A 22,477-nucleotide genomic window follows, 5' to 3' on the forward strand; every position below is an offset into this window, starting at 1 on the left:
AGTCTTTACGTTTCACATTTTCAAGTTTTTCTTCACAACCACAATAGGGAAAAACAATTAAAAACCAACCAACCAACCAACCAACCCTCCTGAACAGTGAGAGTAGTACATGCCTGACTGCAAGAGCTGAGACTTTAACAGACACACCAATGCTGCATGATCTTGCACAGAGAGAGGACAAAACAAGGTGCAGGGCACCAGTGAATCAGGCTCTAAGGCCAAGATTATGACAGGTATTTAGGTATCTACCTTCTTGACTTCAATAAGAAGGCACCAATATATGTTTGAAGATTGTGACCTAAGTGATTTCCTGAGTGCTACAGAGGGACAGTCAGGGTCAAACCAAGGTTAGACTTTGGAATTATTTTATCATCTCTCTTTTGATTGTCTGGCACTGTAGTGTCAACGGTTAAGGTTCTTGTCTCCTAGTTGTGTGATCCGACAACTGTATCTCTCCCCAGCAAATATATAACAAAGGCAATAATAATTTACAATCCAGAGAGACCAAGCACCAGATTTTCACTGGTTATACTGGACTGAGCCCAGTATAATTCCATTGAGTTTAAAGGCGTGGCAGTGGCATACATTTAGTGTAAGGCAGTGAGAACCCCCCCAAGCACTATTGGTCAAATTTCACCGTGAGGGTCTTCCCACTGCAATAAATAGACTAACTTCGGCCGTTATCTCTGCATGTGTTTGGAAAAGCTCAAGTACTCTAGCAACGGAAGATCAATGTATTGTTACTATTAACAAATCTCAATTGGATTATTATTAATAATAAAGCTGCACTTAAGGGTAAACAATAACTTAACATAATTTGATTCTCACGTTGCCGGGTTACTGATTGGCCATTCATGTACCAATGCCCCGAACAGTTATTTCCCTTTCAAAATAAACAAACCTGCAAATAAAGAATTGCAGCAAGTGCAGGTCCTCTCCTGCCTGTGATTGGATCGGGCTGGCGGTGAGATCACGGGGGAGGTTGGACTGGAGGCAGGGAGGGTGGTTTGCGACAGCGCCTGGAGTGGAAGGATATTAACCAGTGAAAGTCTAGGGGGATTGAGGGTGCTTGTATCTGCTCCAGCTTCCCTGGGCCACGCTACGGGGGTAAGTAGTAGCGATGGAATCTTAGAAACGCTAACGTTCTGTTTCCGAACGTTCGCTACCGTGGCCTCTTGGACACATGTTCCCCAGAGGGGGTTCAGCCCAGTTTGTAGAAAGGGTGGGCTTCACGTTTGGGGTGTATGCAGAGGGGCTGGGGGTGCACTCTCGGGGCAGGGGAAGAGGTGGGGAGGGGAGGGGAAAGTGATCCGGTTTCTTTTCACTGATCGGGGTTGCTTTGTTGTTTGGTCTTAAGCGTTTGTTGTATTTTCTCTTAGGAGATTAGTTAATCTTTCAAGGGATGGGTGACTGGAAGCGGGGAAACGGAAAAAGGATTGGTGCCTGGCTCTTTTCCCCTCCCCCTTTGCTCTGGCCACTGCAGATCTCCGGAAAAAGAAGGGTTATACTTTGGGGGGGGAGGGGGAGCTCGTGTCTGAGTGTAGAGGAAGTAAGTGGGGCATGAATCAAAGTTTATTGCGGGCTGGTGGCGGCTTGATTTAAAATCGAAGGGGAACACAAATCGTAGATCAACACTTAATCTACTCTTACATTGAAAATCTGTTTTTTTTTTCAAATATACTTGTCCCTTCCCCCAGCAAACAAGTTCTGGCAGAAGAGAAGGAAAGCACTATTTTCTGTTGCAATCTCTGGAATATGCTTGCCACCCTTTCCCCCCTTATATACCCTGCACCGAGTCTAATCTGATTGCTTGGGTGAGAACCAGAAGAGAATCCAGTGGGAGAGGATGGGGCATGAGTTCCTTTCTCACGAGACTCAACCCCTCTGCCCTTCTCTCAGCTCCCTGGCCTTGAACTAGAAACCGTGGTGACGGGGTAGGGGCAGCAACTGCAGAAAGACCGCTTGTGTTTAATTGAGCCTTAAAAGAAAGGAACTTTTGTTGGGGCAGCAGCAGAGAGAGGAAAAAGACTCCTGGCAGAGTCTGGACATTAACAGCCTTGATTAGTTCAATTAGAAGAAATAAACGACAATAAATCAGCCACGCTGCCTTCTAGCTAACAAAAAAGGTCCAATGTTTCTCATTTGTGTTTGTCTCTGGCAGGCAGCAGCTTCTGATCATGAAGAAGAAAGCAAAGGCTTGGAGCGGAGGCTTGGATCCTTGGCTCTGAGCCACATGTTGTATGTAGCACCCAAAGCCAGGAGAGATGTGTGTTCCATAAATAACTCTTGCTCACACATACTGTGCCATGAGCTTAAGACCTCTGGAGACAGGGATGATTTTGTTTTGAGATAATCTCTCTAAGCGTGCCAGTGACACAACTGATCTTTGGGGAGGGGGAATGGAGGACTATACAACCAGAACCTATGGCACCCATGGACTGGACAACAGACCTCTCTTTGGAGAAACTTCAGCAAGGGTAAGACCTGACTCCACTTTGAAGAGATCTCTGACCAGGAACGCTGTCCTTTCTGAAGCTGCGGTAGAGTTACTCAGAGTTTGGCAAAAGCAGTTTTTGGAGTATTTTTGTGCAAGATCTAGCTTACTCATTTTGAGAGTTACAAATTGTGCTTTCTCCCCCAGTGTTTTTTTAAGTTGAGTTGCTCCAGCAAGAAGTACTTCCACACCCGTAATGGCACTTCTCAGATGTACAGTTGCCTCTAAAAGGCAGGAGGCTGAGCGGGATTTTGTTTGATCTACAGGCACAGAGGCCAGCCACTGGAATTATTTGCAGTTTGAAGAGTCCTTCAGAGCCTCTGTAGGATCCTAGGTCAGCGTGGCAGTTGTGGCTGCCTTGCACAGGGTCATCTAAAAAATGAATGCTATGATTGTGCAATGGGGATGGCGTGTAATGTGGTCATGACTTGCCCAGTTGTGAGGGTGATCAGATAGTAAGTGTGATAAATCATCACACTTCCGTTTTTTTCTTTTGCAGGGTGGATATAGTTGCATATTTAAATCAAAGGCCCTAATAACAGGACTTCTGGTCATCCTACCAGCTGCATATGCCTAGCACATGGTGTTTGTTGCTCAGTCTTGTGGGATCTTCTAATAATGGGCTCTTTGTGCTCCAGCAACTTGGCAAAACACGATGCCATGGCAAATTTACATCCAAATTCTCTGGTTTCGTGGGATTATTTCAGAAGGGGGCAGGGATTGTCTCTTAACTTTTTTTTTTATTGAGATAACTATGGATTTGTGAGTGGTGGACTCAGCATCTGACTGGAGGTCCACACGCTAGAGGCATGGGGGAACAGGAATTCTTGAGAGAGTCAATCAAGCTCCCTATCTTGGCTTCATCACCTTTGAAATGGTGGGAATATCTACTTGCTAGGGTACGGTGAGGATTAATTAGAAAATGTTCACCTCATGTTTTGAACATGAGCTGCTTTATGGGAGATACTAAGGTACAACTAAATTCATTGTAAATTAGTGGTGGTAACTACTTCTTGTAAAGGTGCTTACACTAGTGAGGGTTTAAGCATTATCCATTAGGCACAATAAGAACAGTGCCTAGGACCTACAAAAAATTAGGGCCTAAAAAATACATCATTGACTTGAAAAGAAAATTCCTAAATCAAACTTAATTTGCTATCGTTAGTCAACAACTAACATAGTTATATAACACGTTAACTATTAGGTGTATAGGTGATAGAGCAGTTCTCCCTTTAAATTAGATTACATATAAATATATAAAGGCCTATGATTATGAGACTGCCTAGAGCCTACAAAGACCCTGGGTGGATAAATCCCAGGTTTGGCTCCTCTGTAATGCCTAAGCTTACTCGGTGCTTAAATTTTCAGGTAAAAGTTTGCTCTGTGCTGAAATTTTGCCTCTGGGTTCGAACTCTGCTGCCTCACTCTTGGGCTGTGTTTACACTGGGAAAGGTTGGTGAAGAAAGTGCTGTCGACGTGCGAAAGTTGCCTGTCAAACTAGTTTTTCTGTTTCCTATTGTTGACATGGCCACACTGACAGTGTGGGTGAGCATCCCACAGTGCAATGCTGCGGGAAGGCAGAGCTGACCCTGTGCTGCTTGGGAGAACTCAGAGTATCCCATAGCGTTCTCAGGCCCTGGGAGCAGCATTGTGAGTCGCTCTGTGAGATCTCCGGGCTGAGGAATGTCAAAGCAGCACAGCATCTGTCCCCCTCCCCCTGCAGCAGCAGTCTGCCTGCCACTGCATTCCTAGTGCAGAGCAGAACAGGAACTGTCCAATGATTTGTTCTTTGTTTGTTCCCCATAAGAAGCAGCTCACTCAGCTGTCAGATACTCCTCCGGAGCTTTGAAAGGGGTGGGCTGCACGCCTGCAGGTCGGGTTGCCAGGTGTCCAATATTGACCCGGACAGTCCGGTATTTTCGCCGCCTGTCCTGTAAAAAAATTCAGAAAATACCGGACACCTGAAATGTCTGGTATTTTCTGTTTTTTTTCCCCCCCCTGCCAGGAGGCAAAAATACCAGACACCTGACAACCCTAAGACATGCTTGGCAACTGGGCCCAGCCCCCCCGTCACCCGCTCCCTCTGCTTCTCGGGGGGGAGGGGTGAGCTCGATCAAGAAAACAAGATGGCCACCAGCAAAAAGACCTGAAGCATGGAGAAGCAATGCCTTCCCTGGGTCTTAGTGCTCAACCTCTCCCCTCTCTCACTTAAAGGGGCCATACTGTTTTAATGTTGTTTTATTTTTTTTGCTTAATAACTTTCAGGGTCCCTTTTTTTTCCCCCCGGTATTTTTTTTCCCCAGTGGTTTTTTTTTCCCCCCGGTATTTTTGGTTAAACCATCTGGCAACCCTACCTGCAAGGCAGCAGGGATCAAAACAACGGAGCAGAACCAACAGGGCAGGCATTGTGAGATATTGTCAGAAGCTAGTTCTGTCCATTTAAAAAAAAAAAAAAAAAAAAAAAAACCCCAGCAAAGTCTATGCTGGCTTTTTGTTGACAATTCAAAAAGGGGAAAAAGAAAAAAAAATTCTCTCATGTGTGAAAGTTTTGTTGTTGCCAACCGTGGGTGTTTTTCCTGACAAAAGTTGCCTTCAAGAGTGAATGCTCTTGCTATTTTGTCGACAAAAGGCAGTTTTTGGCGACAAAACTTGGTAGGGTAGACAAAGCCTTGGTGTCCAGGGCCTCAGAGTGATTCGCCCACTGGAGGAAAATAAGTGTTCTCAGCCACCTAAATGGCTAGTTAGACTTTGAGGCTGCTTACAGGATCAGATCCCCTTCAGAATTGAGGAGGAGGGGTGAGGGCTGCCTGTCTCATAACTTCTAGCCAGTGGTTAGAGTGTTAACCTGGGTCTCCCCTCTGCTGGAGGTGAGGAAACGTGGAAGACCACACTTCAAATCCTTTGCAGAGTTCTCTACCATGAGGCTGTTCTAATGTGGAGCTTCTTCCATCTCTCCTGTTTGTACCACTGTGGATTTAAAAAAAAGAGTAACTAGAGAAGGGTGTCCCTCTCCTGGGGCATCTCAACCAGAGTATGTGTACACAGTAGCACGTACCTCGAAATAAGCGATGCAATTTGAGCTACACAAATTGTGTAGCTTATTTCTAATTTACACAGCGCTCATTTTGAAATAAATCGCTATTCTGGTGTCTTCCTGAATCCTTGTGCAACGAGGTTTACAGGAAGCCGGCATAAGAAGCCTGTTATTTCGAATGTATTTTGAAATAACGAGTGTGCTGTTAAGATGCGCAGAATGCTATTTCGGGATAACAGATGCTGTCCAAAATAATGCTGCTGTATAGATGTACCTCCCACTGGTCTACAGAGTCAGTCTCTCTCTGGCCCAATGCTTGTTCCAGTGGCGATAAATTCTTAACCTCTCATTGGGACACAGAAAGAATGAGTGACCCTACAATGCAGTGATTTTGGTGGCCGAATCTCTAGCTTTCTCATAGTGTATCCTCGTAGCTTCAGTGGTAGGGCTGGGTCTTGTAGAGCAGGCAAACTTGAATTCTATCCCTGTTGCTACTATGAAATTTTGAGTGGGCATAGCATGCAGCTGAGTGACAGCAGAGAACTCCTGCCTAGCTGTGGATTTGTTACCGTGCACCTCGAAAATTGTACCTACCTGCTAACTGTGTGAGAACCCTGGAAAAACAGCCTTTTGGGCTCTTTGTACATCGAATGCTCCAGAAAGAGCATTAGTTGTGTTCTGCTATTGTTGTTCCCGGGAGAAACCAAAAAGTGCAAGTCAAGGTAACTGCAGATGGGCTCAAAATGTAAGGGGTAAATATGCAGTGAATATTTAAGAGGGAAAGAAGAGACGACGAATGCCTGTGCGAAGCCTTATTGACTGTGGAAGACCTCAACATGGAGTTGATCGAAGGACCGGAGCCTACATTTTTAAAAAAGCTCTTCACACCACATTAATTTCTTGCCCCTTGTTTCAAGAGTGGGCGTGACAATATAGTATTGATGCACTCTTATCCACACTGAAGATCTCCATTTACCCTTAGGACAGGTACAGCTTGGACAGCGAACGGGGTAAAATTCCAGTGTGACTCAAACCTGATCGGAAGGAACCATGTTTAGACTTGAATACCAAGGGTGCTGGCCTCTGCCTTACTCTTTACTTGACACTAGATCTATAAGAAAACCAGGTGGACACAGTTATATTCTAAATAACCGTGTGTAGTAATTGTTCCCAGACTTACAAAGCCTACCTACGTACAGTGCTGCTTTATAAGGGTTCTGGTGGCTTTTGCAGGAGAAGATTGGGAAGCCCACTATTGGGTTTCCAAACTACTGACCTGGGTACGCCTCCATTTCTGTACACTGAAGCTTCTCCGAAGTCTAATGGCAGTGTGGGTGATGAGCTGTGAAATTAATAAAATGGACACACTTTCTCCAGGAGCCATCAGATAGACATCAGTAGAGCCCTGCGCAGATACAAAATTGGTATCTGCATCTGCAGCTGCAGAAATTATATCCATGGATTTGCAGGGCCCATTCAGTAGACTAGTCTTAGCCATCACTCTAAACTGAAAAGTCATGTCATATATCAATTAGGGTGCTGCTCTTCTCCACCTTCCCTTGCTTCCTACTCCCACCGGCTGGGTTGTGTGATAATTGTGGGATCTGCAGGATCCCTGCACTGCTGGCACCAAAGTCCTTATTAAATGTTGCGGGGCCCTCAAGGCATGACAATACGGATGTAAACTCCTGTTTAATTACTTAACTGGTTAAACTTTGATTAACTGGTTAACCGATTTAAACAGGTTGCGGGGGGGATGAGCTAGAGCGACCCCCCTGCCCGCTGTGGTTGGGCTGGAGTGCCTCCTCCTTTTTCCCCCCCCCGCACCGCACCCTCCTGCTGAGGTCAGGCTGCTCCAGCCCAAACCAGTTAACCATAACCAGTAAGCCTCCCCCACTCAGGGTGAAGCTTACCAGTTCATCTTTCACATCCCTACATTTCAGGTGTCTCTCTAAAACAGGGGTGTCCAAACTTTTTTCAAAGAGGGCCAGATTTGATGAAGTGAACATGCGTGAGGGCCGACCATTTTGCCTGACATTCTTTGAACCATTAAAATTAAATGCAAATTAACTATTTTATGCAAAGTTTATTGCAAACGGCATACTTTTCATTTCGTCACATGGATGACAAATCTAAACAGGTGTTAAATCACTCTGCCTTTCATATCTGAAGGCCAGATGAAAAAAAAATCCAGGAAGCTGAAATATATGTCAGGAACATTGTAAAGTACATTACATATTATTGGTAATAAAGGTTGTCTGTCAACTTTTAAGTTCAAAAAATATGAACAGGAACATAACACCAAGTATATATGTTGTGTCCAAATATATTTATAACTGATTTAGACCAACTGACATTAACTGAGATTTTACAATGTATTCATCTCAATACATATGGATTCGTTGGGGGCCATAAAAGATAGATATTGCCAAATTACCTGGGGGGGCCGTATTAAACCGGAACACGGGCCGCAATTGGCCCCCGGGCCGGACTTTGGACATGCCTGCTCTAAAACCTCGGCATTTGCTGAAACCAAGTTGGGTAGGACTTAGCTAGTGTGTAGGACTTGTCCAGATCAGGTTTGAGTTACACTGGAATTTTCCCTAGTTTGCTGTACATGCTAGAATTATGGTACCATAACTTCAGACTTCTTCATTGAAAGTACAGCATTTGGTGCTGCTGGGTGAAAGCCAGCAGTTAGCAGCCTCTTCTTTAGTAGGTGAATGCCAAAACTGTGAGACTTCCCAAGCCTTCCCCTTCTAGCAGGGATTCATCCTGACCTGGATTTCTGGATCTCTCCTGCCCTGATTTATTTTGCTCCTCCAGCACTGACTCATAGGAAGATTGGGCAGAGCTGAAGTGGACCATATAGAAAACACGGAAGGAAGAAGTGGGACCAATAATCAGTGAGGATCGGACGGAGATTAAAGATAATCCTGGCATGGCTCAACTCCTAAACAGATACTCTGCCTCAGTTTTTTCGTATGGCTAATGAAGAAGTTGGGGGCAGTGGGAATGAGAATACCGAAGTAGAAATGACCATCTCCGAGGCGGAAGTCCAACTCAAACAGCTTAATGGCACTGAATCAGGGACTCTGGCAATCTCCATTCAAGACTATTCAAGGAACTGTCACATGAAATGGCAAGATCAGTAGCAGGGACTTTGAAGGAATCTGTAAATTTGGGGGGAGGGATGGAGGTACCTTCTGACTAGAACTGCTATTTTTTAAGAAAGAAGAAAGAAATGATCTGGAAAACTCCAGGCCTGTTAGTTTGACCTCAGCTGTGTGCATGGCCTGGAAAAAATTTTGAAAGGGAAAGTAGTTAAGGACCGAGAGGTAAACAGTAATGGAGATAAAACGCAACATGGTTTTACAAGAGGCAGACGGTGCCCGAGCAAAGTGATCTCCTTCTGTGCGAAGAGAACAGGTGTTTTTTTTTTGATACAGGAAATTGAGTAGATTTAATCTCGCTGGAGTTCAGTAAGGCATTTGATACATTCGCACATGGGAAATCATTAATTAAATTGGGCAAGATGGGGATTAATATGAGAACTGAAAGATGAACAAGGAACTGGTTAAAGGGGAGGCCTCAACAGGTCATATTGAAAGGTGAACTGTCAGGCTGGAGGGAGGTTACTAGTGGAGTTCCTCAGGGGTCCAGTTTGGGACCCAGTCTTATTTAACATTTTTAATGACATTGTCACAAGAGGTGGGAGTGTGCTAATAAAACTTGTGGATGGCACAGAGCTGTGAGGTGTTGCCCGTATGGAGGAAGATGGGGGCTATCATACAAGATCTGGGTCATACAAGATCTGAGTGACCTTGAAACCTGGAGTAATAGAGGGGCTAGGAAAGTGAGCATGCAAATTAAATAGTGCACTTGGGGACTAATGCCAAGAATTTTTACTACAAGGTGGAATATATCAGTTAGAAGCACCAAAAGGCTGGATTCACTCTTGGGGAGGCCCGGGACTAGTAGATTTTGTGTGGTTCTCCTAGGCTCTGGGGGTGGGGCCAAAAGTGAATGGTTCAGTGTACTGGAGGGGGCTGGCAGAGCTGGAGGTAGGGGTCTGGGGTTTGGGTGGGTGGTAGGGTGCAGGAGCGGGCTGGGGGTGGGAGGGCAGGGCCTGGGTGGAAGAGTACAGGAGCGGGCTTGAAATGAGGGTGCAGGAACAGGTTGGGGCCGAGAGGGTGGGGTCTGGAAGGGAGGGAGTGCTCCAAGAACAGGCTGGGGGGGGGGTAAGGATGTGGGGTCTGGGCAGGAGTGGGTTGGGGGTTGGGTTGTGGAGTCTGGGCAGGAGGAGGGTGCAGGGTCTGGGTGGGAGAGGGCAGGGGATGTGGTGCCTACCTGGTATCGTTCCGAGAGAGGAGGCAGTACTTGTGTATTAGTACAACTCTGCACGCTGCAGGAAAGCACTCCCTGTAGACCCCACCTTTGCAGTTCCCATTGGCTGGGATTTCTGGCCAATGAGAGTGACAGAAGGCAATGCCTGCAGGGAGTGATTTCCTGCAGTGTGCAGAGCCGCTTCCTCCGACCAGACAGAGCCCACTGGTTGGATTCATCTTTCATTGACCAGGCCTGCGAGGCTTGGGGGGGGGCCCTTGCACGGCCAGAGCATGAGTGCTGGCTCCCCGCTTGTAGTGGGGGAACCCCAGGTCTCATAGGCTAGATCAAGGCAAGGCCAGAGGTTCCACACCCCTGCTGTAAAGCATATCAGGAATCACTAGGACTGAAGGGCATCCCAGACCTGGCTTTTCAGAGATGCCAAGCAGTCACAACACCACGGGAAGTCAATGGTGTTGCTGGTATTCAGCATCTCTGAAAGTCAGCCCTGTACAAAGGCAAGCTCTTGAAGCAGTGACTAGAGCTATGTCTACCACAACCTGTGCAAATGTGCCAATGTGAGAATTACTCCTTGCAAGGCTGAGGCCCATAGGCCGGTGCCGTGTGCCTGTTGGCTGACTGGTTCTTCAAGCTATCAGCTCTTGTCCATGTTGAGCAGATCCTTCTTGGCATTAGGCACCTAACTCGTATGGAAAACAACCAGTGCAACTTGGTTATAACTAGAGTTCTACTAGCATGGCTAGGTTGGTTAAGGGGGGCTGTAGGGATCGTAGCTGTGTTTGGACTAGGGATGTTAGTTTAACTAGTTTACCAAAAAGCTGATGCTTATTGGTTAAACCAGGACTGGGCAATAATTTTTGGTGGGGGGCTACTCCAAGATTTTGGTAAGTGGTCAAGGGCCGTACTTTTCTATGGCAGAGGTGCAGGATCTAGTATGGAGATTGGGGCAGAAGGGAGGTTGGGGTAGGGGACTGGGGTGCAGGAGATGGTGTGGGGTCTGAGAGGGAGTTTAGGTGAAGGAGGGGGTTGTGACCTGGGGCAGGGGCTTAGGGTGCAGGGTCTGGGAGGATGTTTGGGTGCAGGAGAGGATTCTGCTCTGGGGGAGAGATAGGAGTGGGTACAGGGTCTGGAAGGAAATTGTGACCTGGGACAGGGAAATGCAGAAAGTTTGGATGGTGACTTGCGGGAGGGAGTTGGGATGCAGGGGTGTCAAAGACAGGCTCTGGCTGGGAGGTGCTTACCTAAGTGGCCCCCAGCCAGCAGCCCTGCCTGCAGCACCCTCGAGGCAAACTGAGCTGGATGACTGCTTCAGACTGCACTTTTTGGGAAAACTTCTTCTAACTTCTCTGTGGGGGGGGAGGGGGGAGAGTTTTAGTGTGAGCAGCTTGGTCCACACAGGTCAGTTAGTGTGTGACACAAGTGCTAACAAAGTTTTGCTTTGAACATACAAAGTGCTATAACATGCTAAGCTCTGAAAAATTAGGCTCTAGGTATCTCAAGTGGGGCACACAAAACCAATGGTCATTTGATGATGATTTTGACCATATTCCTTATTTGAAAATGGGGTTACTAATACCCCTGTCCTCTGAGAGAGAGTGTGAAAATAAATGGATCAAGTTTGGAACCAAAATTTCCCGCAGATTGCAAATTCTAACTTTTTTTTTATCCCATATTGGAACAAGAAGCCAACATTTCCTGAAAAAGAAAATTACCCCCCCCCCCCACACACACACACAAACCTCCCCAAAACAAAAACAGTTTGGGGTCATCAAAATAATTTCTCTTAAAATAATTTCATTTCAACTTCTGTATTATATTAAAATAGTATAAATAGAAGTCAAAACAAAATGATAGTTGAAACGAAGCATTTCTACCTTTTCCCCATTTAACTTTCCTATAAAATATTTTGGTAAAATTACATGTTTTGATGGTGAACTGTTTGGTCAAAAATAGTGCGAGTTGGTCCCCTCTCCTCAACCTCCCAACAGGTGTAAGCTGCTTGGCTACCAATCATGAATGCAATGTAGAAAAGGCAATGAGAAAGCTAGTAGTTCTGTATTCAGGGCAGAGCTTGAATTGTGGGAGTTAAATGAGGCTGTTTGTTGAATCATGAGGATAAAAATTAGCTACCTGTTCAGTGACTGCTGTCATCCTGTGTACTGAATGAGGTGAGGATCCTGTGGAAAATACTATGTGATTATGTAATTAAACCTCCGTATCACAATGCACAAGGGGATGGAATCAGAGTTGCACGGGCAACATTTAATCTGGGCAGTGGCTACTTTTCAGTCTTTAGTGTGCTTAACATTTTGGTGTGCACTGCAGTATGTTAGTAACTATGCTTTCTTGCATGATAACCATGGAGAGCAAAGCCCTTTCTGCAGGCGAAGATCAGATCACAGCGGCAATTGTATTTATCTCACCACATTTCGTTGCCTACATGCCTCTCTCCTGACCTGGTGGGGATTGCCTCTAGAGCAGGGGTTCCCAAACTTTTTGACACGGGGACCAGTAAATCCATTCACAAACTTTTGGAAGACTGGTACCGAGCCGCGGCCCATAGTTTGTGAAACGCTGCTCTAGAGGGGAGGCATAGATCTGCTCCGCTGGCCCTCTCTATCCTTGGGCTCTTTGCCACTGAGGATGACAGCTGTAGTGTGTATTGTTTACACCTGTGTGCTGGCAACTCCACTAACCTCCTGTTCTCGCTGGGCATGTCTACACAGCAGGGCAAAAGCCGAAAGAAGCTATGCAACCTCAGCTACGTCACTTGCGTAGCTGAAGATGAAATAGCTTATTTCGGCTTTTGGTGCTGTCTGTGCAACAGGGAGTCCGACTTCCCTTATTCCTCGTGAAATGAGGGTTACAGGCGTCGGAGTAAGAAGTCCTCCAGCTCGACATTATTTCGACATTCTGTTGAAATAATTGCTTATAGTGTAAATGTGGACTGTTATTTTGGAATAACTCATTTATTCCAAAATAACACTGTGTAGAAGTACCCTTTGGGTATTGGTCCAAACAGACATCAGGGTCTGCTTTTAGTCACTACTGACCTGTGTCGGTAGTCAGAGGGACCAGAGATGGGAGGCTCCATCCCATTAACAATCCCTTTAGCCATCTCTGTTTCCTGCTTATAGATGTTTAACCTTTTTGCTGTACTAAGCTGTCAGGAGCTGCAGTGTCACTGTGTGCTGGGAAATACAGTCTCAGATCACTTCTGCAATCCTGGGATTTCAGGATCAGTTACTCTAATCTCAGTATCCTGAAATACCTTGTTCTGCTGGTGGTATATTTGGAACTTTTTAGCCTCCCCCTCCCCCCCAAGTGGGGTTAACCTCAAGTCCCTAAAATGTTGTTTAATTGCAACCGTTCCTGACATGGGGATTTAGACCTTGAAATGGAATTGGTTAATCAGCTAGATTTAGCTGTTAAACTGACCACAAGTTAGAGAGCTGCTCCTGGCACAGACTTGTTGCTGCTTTAACTGTCACTCTGACTTCATGTTTACTGTAATTACTGATGTGGGATTGGGGTCTTTGATCAGCTGTCTTGTGGGTCCCTGAGCCTGAGGGATTCCCTACTCAGGAGCATGTCTTGTGATTTCATCGTTTTGGGATTGAATCGAACTTGATACACAAGCAGAAGGAAAAGTCTTGTCTGACTCCATGAATGAGCAAGGGGTTTGTTTATTATTATTTTCAAAAGCAGCTGATAATTTTGGGTGCCTAATCTGAGATCTTTTTATTAAAGTCAGGCCTGTTTACATGGTGAGTACGATCCGGCCCCAGAAAGCCTCCTGATAGGTACCCAAGATGACTAGCTGCTGTTGAAAAATCTTGACCCATGACCATTCTTTGATGTCAGCCCACGTGAAAGGACCATGATGAAATTTTGTATTTTCATATTCTGGTGTATTTAAAATGGTGTTACACTTGTAGGATGTCACTTTAGATTTCAGGGTTTTTTCCTGATCCTGCTTGCATGCTAGGGAGCTCTGTATGGAAGCCTGCGATCTCTGGATCCAGCAGCGGTTGGTTCTGCAGACAGCCTGCGGGCAGATTGAGCTGTGCCTCTCAGCCTGCTTTCTCTCTCTCCTTATTCTGAGAACTAAGGAATACAAGAGTTTTGCCGTGAAACTTTTCTGCAGGAGCGTTAAAGAAAAACAAACTTCTCTGGGTGAATGCTGTGAACAAAACACCTGGGATCTGTGTTCTTTTGTAAACCTTAATAGCAGTTCCCACTGTCTAAATCTGAGATGCTTGATCTTGGTCCTTCACCGCTGCCATGAGCGGCTTTCCCTCTTCCTGCTTTAAATAGTATCCTCAGTGCAGGGGAAAATGAAGACACACAAAATAACTTGTCCCCCAGTGTTCCCTTAGCAGGAGTATGGACAGCCGGGTTCAAATAGGGGGCACTCCTCTCCTCTACCTATATACAGTCTTCGGTTGGTTAGAACATCTGTCTACAGGCCTGTGCGCCTGTGCACTACAGGAGCTGAGCAGCTGTTTCACCTCCAGGGTGGCAGCACATTTAGCACTGAGCTCCATATGCGGGACACAACTTACAGCGCAGACAGATCTCTAAGTACCATGGATGTGGAAACTATGCCCAAAGGTGAGGTGATCTGTCTAGGGTCTCTCTGCACATATGTGATGGAGGCAGGAACAGAACGTAGGTCTTCAGCACTGAGGCCCTTTGCTTGTAAGCACTGTCCCTTTAGGGCTCCCAGTTCTCCAAGACTGGCCTGGAATCTCCAGGAAATAAAGTTTAATCTTCAATTAAAGACATCGTCACACAAAGAAACCTCCAGGAATTTGACCAACCAACGTGGGCAGCCCGACTTCTTTCCTGTTTGCCATTGCACAACTTCTCCTTGGCAACTTCAGTAACTTCCTAAATGTGTGTCAAGGGCCATTAGGGAAGTGCTCAGGGTCTCTCAATGCAGCTGACAACAAGGAGACGGGTCGCTATGTCAGCCAGCAGGCTCTCTGCCACTCAGTAAGAGCCCCACGGGCCTCTACAGGCCCACAGAGTGTGGTCTGACAACAGATACGTTAGGCTGGGGATGCTTAGCTAAGAGCTTGCGTGCAAGCATCAGAAGGATGCAGTCACTCTCACCGTCTCACCCTGCTGTGAGGGCGAGTGGGAGAACCTTGCATTAGACCATTAGTTTTCAACATGGAGTCCGGGCCTTATTGGGGGTTGCAAGCAGTTTCGGAGGATCCATAAACCAGAGGGCAGGGCTGGCGTTAGATTTGCTGGGGCCCATGGCAGAAAGCTGCAGCCCAAGCCCCGCCACTGAGGGCTGATGCTGAAGCCTGAGCAACTTAACTTTGCGGGGCTCCCTATGGCGATAAGCAATAAGCAAAAGACTTATGCACCCTTCGCACCAAGCCACCTTCTTCTACACCCGGCTCTCGACGGATCAGAGAAAGTAGCCTGGTCTGTGGCCACAGCCATTGTCCTGAGATGGGCCTTGTAGTGAACACCTACGTGTCAATAACTCCCTCCCCCCTTTTTCCCTCAATACAAAATCCTTGGTATTCCTCATAAAAAAATTGTTTGGTGTTTCTCGGTCTTAAAAAGTTTAAGAAACGCTGCTCCAAGCCATCAACTACTACAGAATTTGAGCCCTGTAGAAACAAAAAACCCATCCAAATGTGATACATTGGTCAAGTAATGCAGCATTGCTTTGAACTCTGCAGACTGCTCCTTTCTTACTGCTGCTTCTCCTGGCTCTGCACAGCAGTAGCAGAATGAAACTAACCAAATTGATCAGTTTCATTGCCGTTCAGTTGCCTGTGGTAACAATGATCCCTTCTGAAAGAAGAGAGGGGGTATGACAGAAAGCTTCTTCCCCCTTTCAGCCACTAGCAGGAGATGGAGATTGACTCTTCAGTCCTAGCTAGAGGCTTATGTTAAAGTTGGTGCCCCTTTACTGCGAATCCCAGAGCTCTTTGTGATAGCCAGGGAGGACAGCGTGGCTGCTATGCCCAGCAATGGGTGACAGTGGAGCTAACTTTCTCACCTCGCTGGAGCCCTCTGAGTGATGCTTGACTTTCAGATCAGTCTAGTGAGCAGGGAAGTGGCTGGCAAACTTCTGAAGTCTTGCTGTCTCCTGTGCACTGTTCACCAGGAATGTTACAGTTCTGCCTGCTGTCGTAAGGGGGGAGTTGCAGTGGCATAGGGCTTTATTGTCATCAAGGTTCAGGTGCAGCAATGGCCTCTGAAATTAAACTGAGCTGTGCCTTGGATCAGAAATGCGCCTTAGTGGAGAACTGCCATGGTCCTTGGTTTTTTCTTTTTTTCTTTGGTCCCCATTAACGTTCCCAAGAGCTGTCATTGCTGAAACTCAAGCTGCTCTTGGCTCTGTGATTGAAATGCATTCCTCTGTGCTCTCGTGCTCTCTGCGCTGTGTGGGCACATCCTTGGTTAGCATCTGAAATGTGTACTGCCAGGAGGCAGCCTGGCCCCATGGCTGTGAACCTGGGCTGGAGTAGAGAAATGGACTCCGTTCCTGACCCTGCTACTGACCTGTTGTGTTGTCCTGGGGTGAGTAGCTCTGTTTCTCTTCCCCCGGCCTTGTTTGTTTGGCTGTCAGCTCCTTGGGGCAGGGACTTTTTCACTATGTCTTTGTATGGCACCTGGCCCAGTGGGGGCCCAATCTCTGATACAATTTCTAGGTGCTGCTTTGGTATAAATTACAGGTTGCACCTACAAAAACCAGCACACTCTGGTCTGGCAATATCTGTGATCCAGCAGGGACTAGGGATGTCAATGTGTACTTGGCAGCCCCCAGGAGCACAGGGCCAGAGCTTGGGCTGCCCAAGGAATCAGCAGCAGCTGGGTGAGCAGCCAAGCCGGGGTGTGTGAGTGTCGGGGGGGGGAGGGGGGCAGCCTGCAAGCAGTGGGCTTGGGGGCCAGTGGCAGGGGACCTCCCCAGGTCCAGCAAATGTTCTCATTTGGGACCAATCTGGTCCTGACAGTGCCGGACTAGGGAGGTCAAACCCATCCTGTCCTTTCTGGGTTTTTCCTCTACTTATCAAGGGTCACCATGGGCATGAATCTTGAAATGGCTAAAAGTACCTTCAGGTAACACAATTGGCACTGCGGTCGTACACTTCTGGGGGTCGGAACACTTACTTTCTTTCCCACCCTTCTCCTCACAGCCACTTTCCTGCATCCTCTATTAATCAAGAGCATCCTTTCTCCTGGGCAAATGGGTGAGCTTATTTTGAAAGCTGATGAATACCTGTTCTGTTTGGTTGATGACAACTTAATGTCAGAGTATAACATGCCCTTCCTTGCCCCCCCCAGATTACACCTAGGCAGAGTTAATAGTTTCTTGGCACAACATTATGTTTCTTGAAAGCCCCACACAAATATTGTTTTTTGCGTCTCACATTTTAACTTTAAAAAACTATATTTAAAAATAAAATCAGCCCCAGGACAAAGTGGCTGTCAGGTTAGAACATGGTCTTGTCTGTGACAAATGCTTTCAAATCTTTGTGACAGGGCTTGACAGATTAATAAAAGCATTCTTCACTTTAAGTATGTACTAAGGTGTAACTCTTTAAACATTTAGACTTGCTAATGATCTGAATATTGCTATTCTATATGTCTGCTCCTCTGCATATGAATCATTTTGGCATGTACCTTTGGGAACTGGTCATCCTTGGCTTCAAAGTACAAAGATGGTCGGTTGTCCTCTCCGAGCCCTACAAACTTGGCATAAGAACTGTGTCTGGCTGGGTTCTCTCCTCCTTCATCATTGCTGGGAATAAAGATTGTATGTACCAAATGAGGTGTGTGAGCTCTGTGCAATTCTGCTGGCTTAGTGGGTTGATACATATGTATGAGGGTGCGGTAACACAGGAAAGATGGTGGTGTTGTGGTGTATGGGTTTTTTTTTTTTAAAGCCACTGTTAATGCATAGGAAACAGAATCCATTCCTCTCATTGAGGGTACGTCTAAACTACATGCCTCCGTCGACAGAGGCATGTAGATTAGACAGATCGGCAGAGGGAAATGAAGCCGCGATTAAAATAATCGCGGCTTCATTTAAATTTAAATGGCTGCCCCACTCTGCCGATCAGCTGTTTGTCGGCAGATCGGGGCAGTCTGGACGCGCCACGTCGACAAAGAAGCCTTTCTTGATCGGCACAGGTATGCCTCGTGAAACCAGGTTTACCTGTGCCGATCAAGAAAGGCTTCTTTGTCGACGCGGCGCGTCCAGACTGCCCCGATCTGCCGACAAACAGCTGATCGGCAGAGTGGGGCAGCCATTTAAATTTAAATGCAGCCGCGATTATTTTAATCGCGGCTTCATTTCCCTCTGCCGATCTGTCTAATCTACATGCCTCCGTCGACGGAGGCATGTAGTCTAGACACACCCTTAGAATAAGGTTGGGCTCTGCAGGGCTTGTAGAAGTTGAAAGGAGCTGAAGGTTCCTTTTGCCATTTGAAGTCAGCAACTCTTGCTCTCAATACAGACTAGAAGATCTCTAGTAAAGTGTCGTTACATTTCAAAGTAGAACATCATAGAGATGAAGGATGGAATTTAAAACATTGGTTTGTCTTGTCTACTTAAATTTTAAGTTCCTTGGGGATTGAGCCCCTCAACCATAGTGCATAGTATAATAGCACTCAGGATTTCTACTGGAGCCTCTACGTGGTGGTGTAATACACACACTAATTACACGTTACGATTATAAATGAGAGGACTAAGTGTGTTACTCTCCTTTTTTGTCTTCCAGGATAGAATCATCAACTTAGCTGTTGGCAGCTTAACATTCTTGCTGCTTATAGTAAGTATTCCACTTCCTAAACTATTTCATTTCTTTCTAAGGTCCAAATCCTAATTCTGTTAGAAGTTTGATGGCAAAACTTCCACTGACTTGAGTGGGCCCAGGTTTTAGCCCCAAGTGCTTCCAGTAATTTGACACCCTTTGCCTTTAGGGAAGGGAGAACACAATTTTCTTTTGGGCAGCGTTATTTGCTGCTGCTGCTTTGAGGGAACTGAGTCCTTTTTAAAAACAAGTAAAAGTTCCCAAAGCCATGTGAGAAAGGAACTCTTCAGCAAGACTTCCTGGTACTGGATGATATTTTTACATGTTTGAGGCACCCGTTGCTGTGCTATCTCTCTGTGCTTTCTCCATCTCTTAAAAGAACCAACTGCTACCACAAAAATGAGCCTACTCCATGTTCTGTGATGGCAGCCACTGACTCTCCTGCCTTTGAGAGCCAACGTGATGAGTAGCATCTGAAGACTGACTATTCAGGGAATTCAGCCTGTTATTGGAAAGTCCAGATAAAGAGAAGCCTTGAACAAAAGCAGGCTAGAACATCATGCCTGTCACAGAGAACCTCCTGCCTCACTGCTCCCTTGAGCTTCATCTTAGGGACATGTAGCCAAAACATCCCTTCAAAGCAATAATGCTGGGATGGACCATATGTAGGGAAGTGGTTTGGAAGACAGATGGGCTAGGTCTACACTGGCGGCTTCTTGCGCAAGAACAGCTTGCGCAACGGTTCTTGTGCAAGAAGTCTTGTGCAAGAACACGTCCACACTGCCATGTGCTTTTGTGCAAGAGCATCCATGGCAGTGTAGATGCTCTCTTGCGCAAGAAAGGTCTGATGGCCATTTTAGCCATAGGGCTTTCTTGTGCAAGAAACCCCTGCCATGCGTCCACACTGACCTCTTGCGCAAGAGAGCTTACACCTGTTAGAAAAGAGCGTAGCTCTTGCGCAAGAAGCCCTCTCTTACCACGCCGTACTGTAAATCTTCTTGCGCAAGAGAGGGAGGGCAGTGTGGACGCTCTGCGGATTCTTGCGCAAGAACCCGCCAGTGTAGACATAGCCATGGGGACCATGTACATAATTTATAAACATGACCAGAACCTTAGAAGTAAATTAGCTATTGCAAAGAGTAGGAGACTGCAGTACTACTTTGGCTACCCAAATGTTAAGCCATATGCTATATAGTCAGTTGGAACTTTTGAGTACCCCTCAAAGTTAGACCCAGTTATATAGGGCCTGATTTTGAGGTGACAAGGTACAAGATAATGATGCAAGACCTGCATCTATGAACGATGGTTACAGTCCTTTGGGCAGAAGGACAGATGTCTGTCTTATGTGGACATGAGGACTGTAGTGGGCCATTGGATGGGGATTAAACTTCTTAAATCAGTTGTACAATTATTAAGGTACTGATACTTAGTTATTTAAAAATTATATTCTTAGTCCTTTCCACTCTCTCATGCCTCCATCTTCTTCATACCTCTTGCCATAGTTCCACAGTATGATGCGCAGAACTTTGGTTATAATGAGAGACACCCCCAAATTGGAATCCTGAATTGTTTCCTTGGTCATTTGATAACTTTGCTTATCTGAGTGGGTACTGGTGTGGGTTTTTTTTTGTTTGTTTTGCTAGTGAAAATGTATTTCTCTGTACAGGTCACTCTGATCAGTGCTTTTGTCTTTCCTCAACTACCTCCAAAACCAGTGAATATATTTTTTGCTTTCTGCATCTTCTTATGTAGTGTTTCTGTTGGCATACTTGTAAGTATCACTACATTTATTGTGAAATATATACAGAATTGTATTACTTATGTACCTAACATATCATGTATTTTTCATAATACTGTAGTGAGCTAGCTCCACCCAACCTCTAGATTGTATTACATGTGGCTCACTTGAAAGCTGGTAGGCTATACTAAAGTCCAGATGAGGCATTGGCCCAAAGTAGCCATGCTGTTATGTTGAGCCTTTATTCTGCTAGTGTAGGGGGACAATCTCTTCCATTCCAATTTCTGTGATCCTATTGCTCCCTACTGAGCATACAGGCCACAACATCCCACTATCTAACACATGTTCGCAATTGGCTTTTCCCTGTGCTTGCTACAGAGAGCGTACAGGTCTCATTGTACAACAAAAGACCATGCTATAGCTAGAGGATCTATTTAAATCACACGGCACAATTAGCAGATTTCACAGAGATTACACATCTCAATTTGTTATTTATGCCATGGCCACTACAGTGTGACTTCTCAGATGGGGAACCCTGACCCAAAAGGGGAGCATAAGCCTATTGTAGGGGAGCCTTGGTATGCCAACCCTTAGTTCTTTGCTGCTGCTGGCAGTGGCGCTGCTGTTAGACCTGGGCAGCTGGAGATCAGATTTCACAGTCCATGACAGTTTTCATGACCATGAATTTTGTAGACCTCTAGCGATGATATGTCTTCTTACAAAACAGGCACAAATTAACATCTGTACTGGTGAGAGTTGTCACAGGAAAGAGGATAGGGACACAGTTAAATTTGGCACCTCAAAGACTTTCTGGCATTCACTAGTAAGATTTTTTTTTTTTAATTTGACTCATTTGTTTAGCCATAATTCTGAAAGCTAGGGAATTCAAACAGCCATTGAGAACTCTACTTTAAATGTTAATGGCTTATTGACATTTATTTCTAAGGGCTTGTTTACAATGTCTGTTTTAACTACACTACAATGTGGATTTTTCTCACCAAGTACCATAGTTAAACTGACCTAACTTTTAGTATGGACCAGGCCATAGGCTGTGTCTACACTGGTGTGATCTTGAGCCAAATCAGCCGCTCTTGCGCAAAAACTTGCTGCCTGTCTACACTGGCCGTGTATTCTTGCGCAAGTAAACTGACGTTTTACTGTATAAAATCAGGACTTCTTGCGCAAGAACTATAATGCTCCTGCTCAGGAATAAGCCCTCTTGCGCAACTGTTCTTGCGCATGAGGCCAGTGTAGACAGGCAACATGAATTTCTTGCGCAAGAAAGCCCTATGGTCAAAATGGCCATCGGAGCTTTCTTGCACAAGAGAGTGTCTACACTGGCATGGATGCTCTTGCACAAACACACATGCCAGTGTAGACACACTCTTCTGGAAGAGTTTTTGCACAAGAAGCTGCCAGTGTAGACATGGCCTTAGTGTTTGCAAAGCAAGGTCACCAGCCTCATCTCTTGCATAATTAACATTTCTCAAAACAAAATGGTGTTAGTCTAGAAGAGTGATAAGTAAGCAGTGTGGTACTGGCAGGCAATATATGAGAGGTTAAGATCTTCCTGCATTCTATAAGAATACTGAGAGAGGTTTTCAGTGAGGTTTCTAGCTCTTAAGCAGCAAATGCTCTCTCCTCATTGGTCTGATTTAAAAGAGGATAGGGGGTAAATAAAATCCTAGAAGTTCTTAGTTTCACATAGTTACCTACTCTGGCACTGAATTGTAGACAGTTTATTTTGCATATAAATACCTGACTTTATTTCTAATGCAACATCACTCTCTCCATTCTAGATCTACTGGTATCGACAAGGAGACTTGGAACCTAAGTTTAGGAATCTCATTTACTACATCTTATTTTCTATTGTCATGTTATGTATATGTGCCAATTTGTACTTCCATGAAGTGGGTAAATGAATGTGAGACTGTACTTAGAACCACCCTAAAAAGGAGATAATCAACTGGAGAGGGATGAGGAAGTGGGTTGGTCGGAGATACTCAGTACATGATTTTTTCATGTAAATGTTTATCTAAAGTCCCTCATGTTGGGAAGAATTATTGCCATACACC

At 45.6% G+C, this 22,477-nt stretch overlaps 1 protein-coding gene across 1 annotated transcript; it reads left to right on the forward strand.

Moving 5' to 3' along the window:
- The first annotated feature begins 950 nt into the window (after positions 1–950).
- Positions 951–22,424, forward strand: TMEM243 (transmembrane protein 243). The gene is made up of 5 exons (XM_006117123.4): positions 951–1,107; positions 2,162–2,477; positions 18,632–18,682; positions 20,331–20,435; positions 22,202–22,424. Exons 2-5 carry the CDS (start codon positions 2,400–2,402, stop codon positions 22,322–22,324), a joined length of 357 nt encoding a protein of 118 aa, XP_006117185.1. The 5' UTR covers positions 951–1,107; positions 2,162–2,399; the 3' UTR covers positions 22,325–22,424.
- Positions 22,425–22,477: the final 53 nt, after the last annotated feature.

The sequence above is a fragment of the Pelodiscus sinensis genome, chromosome 1 (genome assembly GCF_049634645.1).
Source record: "Pelodiscus sinensis isolate JC-2024 chromosome 1, ASM4963464v1, whole genome shotgun sequence".
Taxonomy (NCBI): domain Eukaryota; kingdom Metazoa; phylum Chordata; order Testudines; family Trionychidae; genus Pelodiscus; species Pelodiscus sinensis.

Excerpts from the sequence above, each read along its gene's own strand:
- TMEM243 (XM_006117123.4), top strand. The coding sequence starts at position 2,400 with ATGGAGGACTATACAACCAGAACCTATGGCACCCATGGACTGGACAAC. Across the intron at positions 2,478-18,631 it reads TTGGAGAAACTTCAGCAAGG|GATAGAATCATCAACTTAGC; the intron begins GTAAGACCTGAC and ends TTTGTCTTCCAG. Across the intron at positions 18,683-20,330 it reads TAACATTCTTGCTGCTTATA|GTCACTCTGATCAGTGCTTT; the intron begins GTAAGTATTCCA and ends TTCTCTGTACAG.